Genomic DNA, 15,491 nt, shown 5'->3' on the forward strand with positions numbered 1-15,491 from the left:
GACGGCCCATCAGGATAAAAAAAAAAAATTAAGAATATTAATCAGATGCTAATTCACAAAAGAATAGTTTTTAAGAGGTAGTCATAATGACAGCAGACAATTATGAAAATAAACCAGTGTGCTGTTAGCCCAACCAATACCAAAACCATAGTTTAAGAACCCTCTTCCACTGAGCATCTGGAGCAAGTTCTCAAAGATGTTTACTTTGCTCTGTAATTACACGTACCATTTTCAGAAAAGTCTCAAGATGTACTTTAAACTTCTGGCTTTATGCCACAAAAAATTGTCCATTAACCCCAAGTAACAGAAATATGAGAGACTTACTTCTGCTCCAAACCAAAGCTGTCCTGCAAGGTTGTCATGGCGTATTTCCTCTGGAAACTTAACACAAAAGTCTCGGTTGGCCCGTTCATGTGGAATGCATTCATCCATGATTTGATTTATGATGTTCAAAACATTATCCTGAAGCAAAATATAGGATAGCATATATACTGTTCCCATAGAAATCTCAAACGTTTTTCTAACTTTTAACAGAATTTATTAGTGATGCATCAACTAATTAAGATAGAAAAGGCAGTATTTAACTCTTATGGTCATCACACACACTGAACAAAGAGGAGAATATTGCACAGAAACAAGAGTGGCAAACTTCACTTTTTCTAGTTTTCCTAGAGACTGTTTCTCAGATTCACTTCACTTAACTTTGACTATTTTAGTGGGACTTCTGATGAGGAGGCATGATTTAAAGAGCTCGTTACTTCCAGCTATCTGTAAAATATCAGTAAATAAGCTAGAAGTACAAGTAAATTAGACTTCTCTCATTTCCTCTCACCAGCCCCAATGATAAGCACTTCATTCCTCCCAAAAAGAACGCCTGACAGAGTAACTCGGAGGCGTTAGAAATTGAGTTATATTGGGACCATTGGGGTTGAATAGACTTAAACTCATCCTGGGAATCAAAAGCAGGTAGTTTCCACACTTGAGCCTCCAGTGGGCAAGGGCTGGGACACCTGCCTGCCATCTCACCCCCCGGCCATCCAGGTAGCTAAGGGGACACCGCACAAGTTAGAGAGTCTTAATAACTGCTCTGCTCTATGTCTGCACCAGGACAAAGATCAAAGACCTATAACTAGCTTCTTGATACGCGATAAATAATCTGTATTCATTTATTTGAAAAGATAATTTTCACATACCCCAGCTGGGAACTGCATGGAATTTGATTAACATAATAAAGGTAGATTCAGAGCACGAAAAAGGCTGAGTGCTTTCATTAAAGATGTTTTGTCTGTCTCATGCTTCTTCCACTGTTTACAGAATTCATGTTCTACTTAAAATATTTTTCAAACAAATAAAAACAAATCTGTCTATACAACAGCTTAACAGACAGAATTGCTTTAAGTCTACACTTTACTGTTTTGTCTTCCTCCACATTTAAAAAAATAACAGAAGACAAGAATTTTGAAGAAACCTGCCCCTTTAGTATGTTCCCCACTGAGAAAGACAAAACCTACTTTAGGTAAAAAAAAAGATTCACATTTTCTGTCATTTCAGTGCAGACTGCTGTAACTGCTGTTGCCACAAAATAATCTTAAAACTAATGCTGTAATCACAGTTGTCTTCATCCAAAATAAATAAATAAATTAACCATTGGCAATATTTATTACACATTGGTATAAGGTACTTTATGTGTTAACAATTAAAACATTTTTACTTTTTTTTTTTTGGCAAGTCTGTTATGAGGTAACACATTTCATTTCCATAAAGTTGTTAAAAACAAACAAACAACACCCAGTATATTTAAAACACACTGGCACACATAATATTCAACCATCTTCTCCAGAAACAAATCTAAACACCAAATGCTCTGTAGCTCCTCTGTGGCATCACAACACAGACCGTCGCCAGCAGGTATGAGAAGAGACAAGAACACAAAGCTAGACTGACCAATGTATAAAATACTTAATTTTAGAGACACACTCCTTACTCTGCTGGGTATTAGCATACTGCCAGGGTCAGTGGGGCGCTTGGATCCCTAGGAATCCAAAGAGATGCCCATTGTAGAAACTGAGGGAAAAACCAACCTCACAATATTCCCTAGTGTAACTGCAAGAACTTAAGTTCAAATCTTGGAAGACAGAACAGAGCAAAGAAGCCCACCGCCCTGTTTCAACACCCCATCCTGAACCACTGGCTGAAGAACAAGCCAGATTGCCACCACCTCCTCTCCCCAGGATAAAATGGAGACAGTCAAGGAATCACGTGCAAATTAGTATGACACTTCAGGGTGAGAAACAGCAGGCTAATAGCAAGTTTCCTATTTTCCTTCCTTCAATTTCTTAATTCCTGGTATTGAGTATGCTTCTCACATCACTATTTAGCTAGATCTAGCTGGGGAACCAAAATATTTTGAAAGTAGGAAATCAACTCATAAACCACTTAGTTCCTATCCAAAGTTACAGAGCAAAGAATGAAACTGAGGATTAAAGCATTTAAACTGTAAAAGGGCACGAGTCACTCATGATGTATTTTAAACCAGTTTTTACTGATCTATTTTGAGACCAGGTGTTTTGCCTGTAGCTCCCACTTCATCACCAGAACAATACAGGCTGGCACATTAGGATGAAAAAGCCAGATTTCTGTTTTCAGGGAATTAATAAAAGTTCGCAAAGATCTTTTAGCATTGGAGAGATGCAGTGGTAAAAAAAAGTAATCCTACCATTTAAATTTTACAAAAGCTGCAGGAAATACAAAGAAATATTAAGGCAGGGAACTCTGAGAAGAATTATATTTGAATCTGATTATACCAGATTTTAAATAATCCAATTCAATTTTTTTTTAGGACATAATATTCCAATTTATTTTACTTGCCACCAAACCTGAATATGGGAAAATACAATTTTCAATCTCTTGCTTTTTTTTCTAAAGAGCTACACAGAACAGGATAAGACCCATATAGAAAAGCTTTCCTCCCTAATTTTTTTTTTTTACTTTAATGCACTATTTTTCAAACACAATCTTATTTTACAGCAGCTACAAGACAGATTGAATTCCCTTTTTATAATCATCTACATACATTCTCAAAATTCCTGATATATCAAAGAAAGTTTTATGCAAACAGAGTAAAGCAAGAGGACTCATACCTGGCCAAGCAAGCGTTCTGTATTTTTGTTCTGTTTTCTAATCATCATACCTGTAAAAAAGTACTAAGATTCTGTCTAAATCATCTCAGGAGATAATTACTACAAGTGTAATGAAATTTTGTACCTTAATGCACTTACCTCAAATAAAATATTGGAACTGAAGGCAATGAGATATAATAAAGATGATTAAACTTTTTACAAAACAAGTATAATACTAATTTTTCGGTATATCATTTGTTTATCACCTAAATGACATTTAATATTCTTCCTCATTTCTTCAGTATTCCTACAATCTCTATATGCTTCTGCTCCAGAGCAGCCAAGATCTACCAACACATCTCCATGTATGTCACACTTCATAAGTCAGTTTAAAAAAAAAGTTATTTGTTACTTGTGCAGTACTAGTAAGTTAAACCATATTAAACCATAGGTAATTAGAATTTTAATATACACTTTCCAATGCAGATAAATCACAATAGCTCAATCTCTGGACTAGTAGCCGTTGTTTGTAAAGAGTTACCTGGCTTCACACAGGCAGCTGGTCATTCTGTCAAAAAGCTAAGTGAAAAAGACCATTACGAAGATGAGCATTTTTTCCTGCATACTCTTAGTGGTGATACTGGAAGATTAAGGAAAGACTAGTTGATGGAACTATGCCATTTAGTGTATAAATGCTGAAAGAATTCTACAAGGTGAATTTTTTTTGCTGTTTCAAGATGTGCAATTTCCCAAATTCTCTGATTTTCTACAGGATTCATTTTATCCTACTACAGGAAAAAAAACCCAATTCTCCATCCCTTTCCTTCCCTCTTCCATTCCTTCTTCTTATGATACCCAGAGCAGAGTAACCGAAATAGGAAATCTGGAATACTTGCTCCTATAATGATTTCAAATCTCAGCTGCTTTGAAACTGGAATGATGCCAGCCAATTTAGACAGAGTATACAATGCATTGTAAGCAAATTAGTCTTTTCTTTAAAAGAGCTTCAAGAAACTTTCAATTTAGTTAATTACAGCGTTCTGCTTTGTAAGCTAAGAACGAATGGGTTTGGATACATGGTAGCATTGAGGTTTTGCTCTAATTTAAGCAACAGAAATCAATTAGTTGGAATTGAAGTAGTAAATCTTTCACTTGATCCATCTTTCTACATAAAAGCCTCCGGATTTTAATGTATCCTTTGGTGGCTTTATCTGTTATCTTTTGGATCATTTGCATACCGGGATGAGCACAGTTTTGTTTCAGCTGCTCTGTTTAGGTTCTCCAGCAGCACAAGAGGCAGCCGCTGCAGATTCTGCTTTGGGATTTACTCCAAGTTCCTCATTTCATGGAAAACAGAGCTCAGTGTTTCATGTAACAGAGAGCACTTATGTTTTATTTTGATAGGAAAGATAATGAGTGGTAGTGAGACAATGTATGTAGTTAGCCACAGTAAAGAACAAAAAGTTGGTTTATTTTTGGCCCAGCAGTAATTGGCCATATACTCAATAATCGGAGCGTAAAGCTAACAGCAACTGCCGCATTAGCTTTCTGAATAGGTACAAAAAGAAAAGCCAATAACTTCATCTTACTTATGTTCTAAAACATATGTTTAGATCAACAAAAGGCAGACTTAGGTACCCTTTTGTACAAGTCTATTAAATTTAACACCACTTTTTTGATATCTTTTGCAAGATTTCTTCAGAGGAAGATAACTTCCCGTGTTGTTCAGTAGCTCTTTAATATCCATTTTTTGAATTATCAGTAAAATCTAGCCAAGGTAACACAGTCTCTGATAATACCACCATGAGCTTAACAGATGGTATTTTAGCCTCTTCATTTAAATATATTCTTCACATTTTCCATTTCTTTTTCTGGCTTAATGTTACATTGCAGACCTCCTTGAACATCACATTTATGACAAATGGAAAGAACTGACGAACACAAATTAAGGCCAAACGTAAAGGAAGATATTGTTGTAATTAAAGCAATTAGCTAGTAGTCAGGTTTTTAGGGGTTACTTTCATTAACTTTCATTAAGAAGAAACCAATAATAAGGTGACATACTCTTTGATATAAGTAACAGGATTTCAAAGGACACCCAAAAGTCCTGGCTTCAGAACCCAGCAGGGCCTCTACAGACAGCTGTTTCACCCATCAGAGATCCAAAGCCTCTCTCCAGACAGCAGCAAGTTCCACCGCTTTCCCTCCAGCCCATCTTGCACAGATCCCAAAGGCCGTGCCTTCAGTCTCTCTTTCTTGCCTGATCAGCTATTTGATTATTTCTCACTGCCAACTTCTAGATGCTCCACTTTCTAAAAGTAACTTAGGATTTTTCAGTGTATGAACTTTGGGCAGTAGCTGCTAGTTTAACCTATAGAACAGTACCAAAATTCATCATGAATTAAAGGCAACTTGGATCTCTAGCAATTTAAACACTGTAGCACCCCAGCCCAGCAACAATGATTGCTGCAGTTTGTGTTGAACTGCAACATCAAAGCTTCTCTTCCTGAACTGTCTTGTGAGTGTACCCTCACGAGGGCACTAACACTCCAAATATCACAGATTTATTAATGGAAATTTTGATCTTACCTCCTGCATATATTCAAAATTTATTATGCATACACTGAATAATTACATCTCCCCAAGTGGAACGATTGCTACATATGAAGTGGTGAACACTGGTACACCAATTTTCAAACAAAAGAGGTCACAGATATTTGAGCACTGCTTCCAATAAAAACGGTTCTTTAACAAAGATGTAGTATTTATTTATTGGCTAAAATGACATTTTTCACTAAGCCAGCATGCACTCTTTTGACAAATTACACTTAAATTTAACTTACATCTGTTCTGAGTGTCTCTGTCTCCAACACAAAGTCCTAATCATGGAATTCCTTTCCCTCTTTTGTTACTACCTGCCCAAATATAGCTCTCAGTAAATAAAAGAGGAATCCCCATTTACAGAAGGGCTGTTTATAACTAACACTAACTTGAGAGACTACATTAAGTACAGCATCATTACAGGGTATCCCCTCTCTGCAGAAAAGAGCATTTTCAGACCTCAAAAATTTAAGTGTTCCTGATGCTACTCTAAGAAAAAAAAACCTGGTTTAGTCCTCCACACCAAAAAGCCATTAACTAATATTAGACATGACTGTCTTTACTGAAATGAAGTAATACCCAAACTTGTACTGAAAGACTGTTCTCAGTACAGAGCTTTTCAACCAAGCATCCCTTTATCAGTAAGAGATAACTTAAGAACTTTGTCCACAGTGAATCAAAATATTACTAGATAAGCATCGTGGATACGGACATGCTCTTACAGCAGCGGACATATACTTAAGCTTTTTCTATAAAGACTCTAAAATGTTTGTCTTGTGTTAAAAGACATTCGAAAATAATCCTGGTAAGTAACCTGTTACGCTAACATCCCCTTTTACATAGTTTCATAGCAACAGAAAAATAAGAGGCATTCGCTTTGAACATGGGTATCTGCTGCATTAAACACAAAATGGGCTTTCTCCTCCACCAGTACCAGGCAACTGCCTTCCTACTGTGGTACAGTGATCCCAAAAACTGCCTTAAAATGCACTTCACGATTTCCCAAGCACGAAAGAATTTCAGCCTGGCACAGAGCTGGCACCGCCTTCTTCATATCACTCCGAAGCTGCTCCACAGCTGAGGCCACGAACAGAGCAGAGGCAACGTAACGACTTACTGCCACCTTTGCTTTGCCTTCCCCTACCGCAGAGTGGAAGCATCCTGCATCCCCAACACACTCACTGCTGAGCTGGCATGGAGCCAGCTTTCCTCCCTATAGTTCTCTGCTGCAAATTAATTCCCTGACCTGCAGTGCACAGCATTCTCAATCCACTCTGGCCACAGTCTTAGATAATACGCAGTTTCTCGGAAATTACCTATTTGATCCATATTAGCAAGTGGAAACACATGAAAAAAGCTTGTTAACATGCGAAACTACAGTTTAAGACTATACTAGTACACATTATTCGATCCTTTTTTCAAAGAAAGGATATCTTACAATATATTACAATCTTACTCCCTACATAAGATCAAATATGAATCCAAAACGCAAAAAGGAAATAAAATTCTTGTTAGTTGATGGAGTTGTACTGATGGCCCAACTTACAGTCAAGCATTTTATATTTTCTAGCCATCATGCTAATCATTTGAAAGTGAAAAATAATACAAGTGATGAAAAGTTTCCCAACAACGATGAAGAAAAGCTGTTGAACAGACAAGCTTTTAAAAGACAATTATTTTATTTACTAATTAGAAATGTTTATTGCTGCACATTTGTCTTCTACTGAGCTATATCATTCCATTGATGACTTATAATTTCTGAGGGAAAAAAGGTAAATTTAAAATCTGCAGTTGTAGCCTGAGTCCCAACAGAAGAAAAATCAACTTTTCTGATACTTACAAGCTATTTAGTGTATTTAGCACAATTATACTCAAGTTCGTTTTCCTTCATTCACAGTGCTTTGAAGTACAGTAAAAACATACAAAAGGGCTGACAAGCCTGTGTGTTTTCAAAAGAAATATTACAAGCTTTCACTCAGTTGCATACCCAAACAGCAAACAGGTACCTGACATCAAATGTTTGAAGATGTCAGGCAGCACAGAGAAGACATCTGTTGGAGCAATGCAACTCACACAAGTAATCATTACTAGGAGTAATGAAATGACAAATGTTGTAATCAATTATAAAACAACTGAACTGGAGATGAAACTCCATAGGGGGAAAAAAAACCACAACAAACTTACAAGCTCTATTATCACAGATAAACAGCAGAAGTGTGGATTGTCTGGAATTTAAGGTTAATCTTGACATCACCACTTAAATAAAAAATGCTTTTCTGCTCAGTTTCTCTTTCTTTTCTAAACTGACTCTGTCCCCACTTAAATTAAATTGGAAAAGATTTTATAAAAGAGAGTAATTTTCTTTGAACAAACCTTGGCTCACTCTCCCATCAGTCAACTGCCCAATCCTTCTGGCACGAATTTCTGACTTTCCTACCTCTGCATCAAGTCTCTTAAATATAGACTTTATGAGAATTTCTCTAGAGCCCACCAGCTCTGTTATATTTTAGAAAAAGCCTCTCAAACAGGTGCAGTTCAGAAAAGTAGCATGATTCCCTCCTCACCACAGATCAATGAGTTCCACAGCCAAGCGTTCCGAAACAACTGAATGGGCTGGAGAGGATCTGCTTTTGGTTCCTGCTTCTTCCCTCTACTGCTAAAAATATCTTTGTCTACTACAGTTTCTAAACTTTGGGAACATGAAGGCTTCTTTCAGTCAACTTCTTCCCTTGATCTCAATAATTAACCTGCTGTCTCCTCCACTGACCTCCACTAACATAACTAATATAAAGTCTCAAGGGTTGCAAATTAAGCAGGTTAGAAAGACTTGGCCATTACTTTAGCTGAAAGTATACCTGGCTTAATCCACACTGTTTAACTTTTATATCAATTAACAAAGTAACATCAGGAATAGATTCTTGCCAACTTCTAACCAATCATTAGGTTTCAGAATCCAACAGGGAGTTTCGATACAGCTTTAGTCTAACTTGTCTCGTTCAATGAAATCTATTTCTGCATAATTCTACAAGAAAATGTTCTTCAATGGACAGATGCTATCAAACATGAAAACGTCGCACCTCTGAACTGCCTCATTGTTCACAGTGATTATGGTACATACTCCCAGTCTGCTCTTGTCAAGAATGTTAATGAATACAATTAGTACTTCTTAGATAACTCACTGCCAATCCACTATGACATTATTATGAGTTATTTAACAGCTCTTCACAGATACCTTCTTCATCAAGGGATGCTCATTAATGCTGACTTTCTTTTTAAAAATTGCTTTCTCTTCAGTATGGATACAATTCAGATAAAGCACAGAATAAAAGGGCATGTTTTTTTTTCCTAGAGATTCCTTATTCTCATACCACTTAAACTTATCAGATAATAGGAGACACCTTCAGATACGTTTCTTTTACACCTGAAATAGAAAGCCACTTTTCCTCCAAGATGGGCAGCAAACGGCTTAAGGCCATTTTGCAGTGTAAGCCTTACGCAGCAAGGCCAACTTGAGAAGTCAGCCCCTTATCTCACCTACTTTGCAGCTTTTGTTCCTGTCTCCAGGCTGTCACAGGCTGTCTCACCAGCACTCTCAGCTTACTTGTACATATGTGAATGGTTTCAGTGCACTGATCCACAGTAACTCAGGTCATTTCGCTGTTGAAGTACACAGAATGACTCTGCAAATACACGTATCAGTACAGCTGAAGATGTGGTTTCCTAGAGGTCTAAAGCTGACCACAGCTTATTTAAACTGGCTGTGGATAAGGATCTATACACCCACCCGTCTCTCTCCGCTCTTATCTGCGGACTCTGCTCCAGCTGTACATCAGCACTTCCATGGCATGATGCATCCACATGGACAGTGAATCAACATGACCATTTGCCTGAGATACAGCAACGCCACTAAAGCCTCTTCTACAACCAGCCTTCCAGGTGATCCCACCCACTCCATGGCTGTTCACTCACTGCTGGAACATGAGCCGGCGTTCCTGGAGCACACAGACTGGGGCTGGAATGAAGGAAGGACAGGCAAGGCTGCCTCTTTTGATGGCAGCACGGTCTCAAATCAGTCTAAGCTAATGGGAAGCTGTGCTTTGAGGGCCTGCCATGCTGAAGTGTGGGGATAGGAACAAGAATAGCGTAAATTTGGAATGGAAAATCTTTAAATTGACACTGCCAACAGACCATGGAATTATGCCTAAGGAACTATGTGTGATAACATAGAAATACATGGTTGTGCACTTTTGTTATAAAATCAAAGTTTATTTATCTTGTTTGCCCATACTCAACCACATATCCAAGCAATAAAGCTAAGAGGTTTACTGAAACTAAAATGTTTATAACATTTCTACCAAGTGCCCAAAGGCTTGCTTGAATCAAAGACTGAGCAATCCACGTGCACAGCTGCTAAAGTTGTCATAGGACTCTGACCAAAACCACCCAAATTTACATAAATATTTTTTCTGAAATCACTCTATGCATTTCCATTAATACAGTTATAAAACCTAGCAGTGTTAATCCACAGCACTGGCAGATTTAAAAGCCTTTACCTGCTACGAGAGAAAGAACACACTTTGCATTAAAAAACAAAGGAAAATCTGATTTCACTGAATACAGAATTAATTGAGAGAGCTATGTTGAAGTTCTGCAGCTGTAGACAAAAGACAAAGGCAGGCCAATATGGTATTATACCACCAATAAAGAGTTATATCCAACAATAATTCAACTCAAAACTGCAGAGCCCAAATCTTTGGAGACCTCTACTCTAACACAGTGTTCAGGCCTCGGATCCTTTCTACTATCTGTGTATTTTAAATGAGTGATTTAAGGATCTCCTAAAAATTTTGCATAAAGATAATGCTGCCTTCCTTGTTGAGGAATGCCCTCAAAATTTTATTTTCTTAATTATAAAATATGATGTACTTTTAGACTCTTATTTGCATTGCAAAGCAAGCCAGACAACCACACATATGTTAATTAGATCTACTGAGATAACTCTTCACATTCCAGCTACAGGGTCAAATTTTTTTCCAGCCAAATTTGCAAAATCCCTATGGAAGACAATAGTACAAATAATAAACAGGGCTGACACTGAGGCCAGAGGTTTGTAGGAATGTGTGAAAATGGAAAATATTTTTTAATCCCAGTTATCACACAAGTCAAAAGTAGACATGACTCTGCAAGCCTGCTAGAATTCATCCTCGTTTATTTATTAGTTGGATGGTCGCATCCAGAGGGCAGCGGTCAACAGCTCAACATCCAGATGGAGATTGGTGACAAGAGGTCTCCTGCAGGGGTCTGTACTGGGACCAGTACTGTTTAATATCTTCATCAATGACACAGGCAGTAGGATCGAGTGCACCCTCAGCAAGTTTGCAGATGACACCAAGCTGAGTGGTGCGATCGACATGCCTGCGGGACAGGATGCCATCCAAAGGGATCTGGACAAGCTCGAGAAGTGGGCCCTTGTGAACCTCATGAGGTTTAACAAGGACAAGTGCAAGGTCCTGCATCTGGGTCGGGACAACCCCTACTATCAGTACAGGCTGGGGGATGAAGGGATTGAGAGCAGCCCTGCCGAGAAGGACTTGGGGGTACTGGTGGATGAAAAGCTGGACATGAGCCAGCAATGTGCACTGGCAGCCCAGGCAGCCAGCCGTATCCTGGGCTGCGTCTAAGGAAGCGTGGCCAGCAGGTCGAGGGAGGTGATTCTGCCCCTCTACTCTGCTCTGGAGAGACCCCCACTGCGTCCAGCTCTGGAGCCCTCAGCATAAGAAAAACATGGACCTGTTGGAGCGGGTCCAGAGGAGGGCCATGAAAATGGTCAGGGGGATGGAACGCCTCTCCTATGAGGAAAGGCTGAGAGAGTTGGGGTTGTTCAGCCTGGAGAAGGGAAGGCTCCAGGGAGACCTTATTGCGGCCTTTCAATACTTAAAGGGAGCTTATAAGAAAGATGGGGACAGACTTTTTAGCAGGGCCTGTTGCAATAGGACAAGGAGTTTTAAACTAAAAGAGGGTAGATTCAGGCTAGATATAAGGAAGAAATGTTTTACAATGAGGGTGGTGAAACTCTGGCACAGGTTGCCCAGAGAGGTGGTAGAAGACCCATCCCTGGAAACATTCAAGGTCAGGCTGGACGGGGCTCTGAGCAACCTGATCTGGTTGAAGATGTCCCTGCTCATTGCAGGGGGGTTGGACTAGATGACCTTTAAAGGTCCCTTCCAACCCAAACTATTCCATGATGTTATGAAACTACATCAGACCTAACCAGAAAAAAAAACAACAAAAAAAAGAAAACCAAAAAGTCCTTCCCACAATATCAGAACAATTCTAAAGCAAAAATTACACGAGCTTACATCAATAAGACCGTTTCTCAGTGCCTCAGTTGCACAAATCAATTCAACAAGCTTTGCAGCCTAAAGATGATCACTTATGCTTCTACATGAACTACTACGCTGTTTTATTATGAGCACTATAGAAGTGGAAAAACGACGACTTTAGCAGTAGTTACAGATACCCTGGGGCACCTGAGAAATCAAAGAATACAAATATCTGTGGCTTGGTATTTGCTTAAGTAATCTTCATGCACAGAAAACTTGAGAACTGCAAATGTATTCTCAGGGCAAAACCAAGACTTTATATTGTATACATCATACGGTAGTATCAAGAGTACGTACTTCATTTTTTAAATTAAATTCTGGGTTTTTTTCCTGAACAATGGAACAAGGAGCAGTATCAGCATAAAAGCAGTTAGCTTTATATGCTTCGCAGCTGGAAGAATCATGTACTTGGGGTATTACTGCTACTGTCCAGCTCACTACTACTTTTAAAAGTGTTGAAATAGCAGCACTACTCTGTAAAAACTGAAAATCTAGCAGGAAAGAGTAGGTGGCATAAGCAAAAACGTAAGCATTCTTGACCAACACAGCACACTTTCTGCGTAATTCATTTCACACAAGTCTTTATTCCCCAAATCCTTTAAAATGGAAAATTTTTATGTGTGCAAGTATTGCAAAAGCATGTAGTAGCAAAGCCTACCATCCGACGCCTGCTCTCCGACATCAAACTTTTCCTTATCACAAGCTGTTTTCATATCACCTTCTTTAAAGCAATACTAACTTGCTAATACATGTAATTCTTTCAAAAACGATCAACTTTTTAAAATGACTGTCTTAAAGTCTGCATTTTTTCCCCACCAAGAACATTGTGCTGCAATGAGCTAACACAAATTCTTTCCAAAGCAGAAGTTTGAGGCAGAAGGCGCCATCTTTACGCTACAAAAGGAACTTCGAGTTATGACCGAACTATTTAAGTGTCTCCTTCTCTCTAATTATGAACAAGGTACCCTAATGGGTAACAGCTTATTTTCTTCCCATCACCTTGAACTCCAGCCGTTCAATTATTAGTTTATTGTTAAATTATACACTGACAGTAAGGGCAGTCTGAAATTCATCTGTTCTCTCAAACTCCAAAATATTTTGTAATCCCTCCCTTCTAACATGTAGAAGTCCTTATTGCGCCCAATGCATAATATATGCAGATATATATATTTAGATAAAAATCTAAAGGCTTCCTTTTGTTTAATGAAAACTTACTCATGACAACCTGACACATGAGAATAATCCATTTTTGATATTTGAAGTATATATATACACAGAGTGTTATAGTATTGTGTTATATCCCTTGAAAATAGATGAAATAGTTAATGACTTATGAATTATTTCATATAGAAAAAGCCAGCCTTTATTTTAACTTTTAAATATGTTAAGGTCACAATGAAAATTAAATTCCACTGCTAAGAACTGTCTTTAAAAAAATAATTTGCCTTCTGGTCTTTCTTATCATACTTCCCCAACATTAACGAAAAATTAAATGAAAGAAAGGGTTTTTTTCTTTTATGATTAAGTGAAAAAGCTTCCAACAGAAGAAAACAGATTTAATCCCCAAGTACGGAAATATCACCAAATAAATAATTTGCACTAGTTAATCTTGCTACCATGGTGCTATCGTGCATATGGAGAAAGGAAGGCAAATTGCAGCATATTTAAGTCATGAGACTACATAAACAATTCAGTGGCTGATACTAGAATTTATCCTTCTTTGCAACAGTAAAAAAAAAAAAATTTAAAAAGGAGAAATATAACAGAGCTGACAGCAATCCTCTGATGGCACTGTTGAAGAATGTGGAAGAGCTATAAAGCCTCTGATAGTCAGACACGTCACATTAGATTAATTCCTACAGAAGTGGATCTGTTATAGTCTCATACTTCACAAATGCTGAGAAAAGTCAGTTTTAAAATGACCTGGCTCCACTGTCCTCATTTAGCCTTCAAATGCTCTGAGAATTACACCAGTGTGTTGCAGGTTCACTACGTGAATATTCATTCAAGATACCAACATGTCAATTTTTCTTAATATAAAAAGTATGATATAGGGCAGATAATCATGCATTAAGAAATGAAACATCATCTTATCTTTTTAAATAGAAGACTTCATAACCTCAGAAATTAAGAGCCTTCTATAGCCGGGTTCTCTTTCACAAAGAAGAAAATACCATTTTTTTTTAATCTGAACAAAACTTGTGACATCTGGACAAAAAAAAAGAATACTGTTCTAATTGAAGTACAGATAAAATATTGAACTTGCTCTCCTATTATCTCCTAATTTTTTAAATGGATGACTAGCTCATCTTCCAAAGACAGTGTTTTTCCATAGGAGTTTGCATGCAATGAATGCAGTCATTGTGAGCAGATGGTGCAGCATAACCTCACATCACAGTCCCTTCAATAACAACCTATGGCTTCCCCAGTATGCACTATTTAATATAATCACATCCCTTTTTTCACTGATAAAAAATTAATTGTATTTTGTATACAAGGATAAGTTCTCTTTTCATTATTTAGCAACTTGTCAATCTAGCTTGTTTCACCTTTGTGCATTATTGATTGCTACCTGTGTTGTCCTTCCATGCTACACCAAATTTATTTTTAAATATACATATAAAAAAATTCAAAAGTCACACTCTGAAGATCCTTTCCATTTCCCACTACAGAGAAATCCATGCATGTTCTATAACAGAGTTCACTGCAGCTCAGTCGTGGTTCTCCTCCACTCAGGAAGTTGTACTAGGCATTCTGCAAACCCTACAACAACTTCAGCATTGGGTGGTGGTGGTGGTTTGGGTTTTTTTTAAATTAAAGAAAAAAAGCAATCTAAAAATCTACCCATGTAGATGGTTCAAGCTGAGGTGAAAGGCAACTGGACTGGTTTCCTTGTATCAGGCAGGGAAATACAGTTCCCTGTATTGGTAACTACCTCCTAAAGTGACCCATTATCAAACATCATCGCTGCTTCAATGAGACACTAAAAAATATCAGATGAAGAGCTTCCCCCACTTTTAGACTTGTCTTATCCATCCATCTCCAGCTTCAGAAAGCAACTAATGTTTTTAAGCTTTTAAGATACACAAAAAGCATATTGCAAAGATGAAGAGTATTTTTTTTTTTTTTTAATTAAAATTTTGATTTTGATTCAACAAGGCCAAGTGCAAGGTCCTGCACCTTGGGTCGGGGCAATCCCAAACATGGATACAGGCTGGGCAACGAGTGGATTGAGAGCAGCCCTGCGGAAAAGGACTTGGGGGTACTGGTGGACGAAAAGCTGGACGAAAAGCTGGACATGACCTGGCAATGTGCGCTCGCAGCCCAGAAAGCCAACCGTATCCTGGGCTGCATCGAAAGAAGCGTGGCCAGCAGGTCGAGGAAGGCG

At 38.1% G+C, this 15,491-nt stretch overlaps 1 protein-coding gene across 8 annotated transcripts in view; it reads right to left on the minus strand.

The window, feature by feature from the left end:
• Positions 1-15,491, minus strand: part of ZFYVE28 (zinc finger FYVE-type containing 28) — a 170,962-nt gene that overhangs the window by 61,182 nt on the left and 94,289 nt on the right. For all 8 annotated transcript variants that reach the window (XM_075148581.1, XM_075148582.1, XM_075148577.1 and 5 more), the window contains one exon: positions 325-462. In XM_075148581.1, coding sequence (XP_075004682.1) covers positions 325-462 — 138 coding nt within the window. The remainder of the gene's footprint in view (positions 1-324; positions 463-15,491) is intronic.

Source organism: Calonectris borealis, chromosome 4 (assembly GCF_964195595.1).
Source record: "Calonectris borealis chromosome 4, bCalBor7.hap1.2, whole genome shotgun sequence".
Classification (NCBI taxonomy): Eukaryota; Metazoa; Chordata; class Aves; order Procellariiformes; family Procellariidae; genus Calonectris; species Calonectris borealis.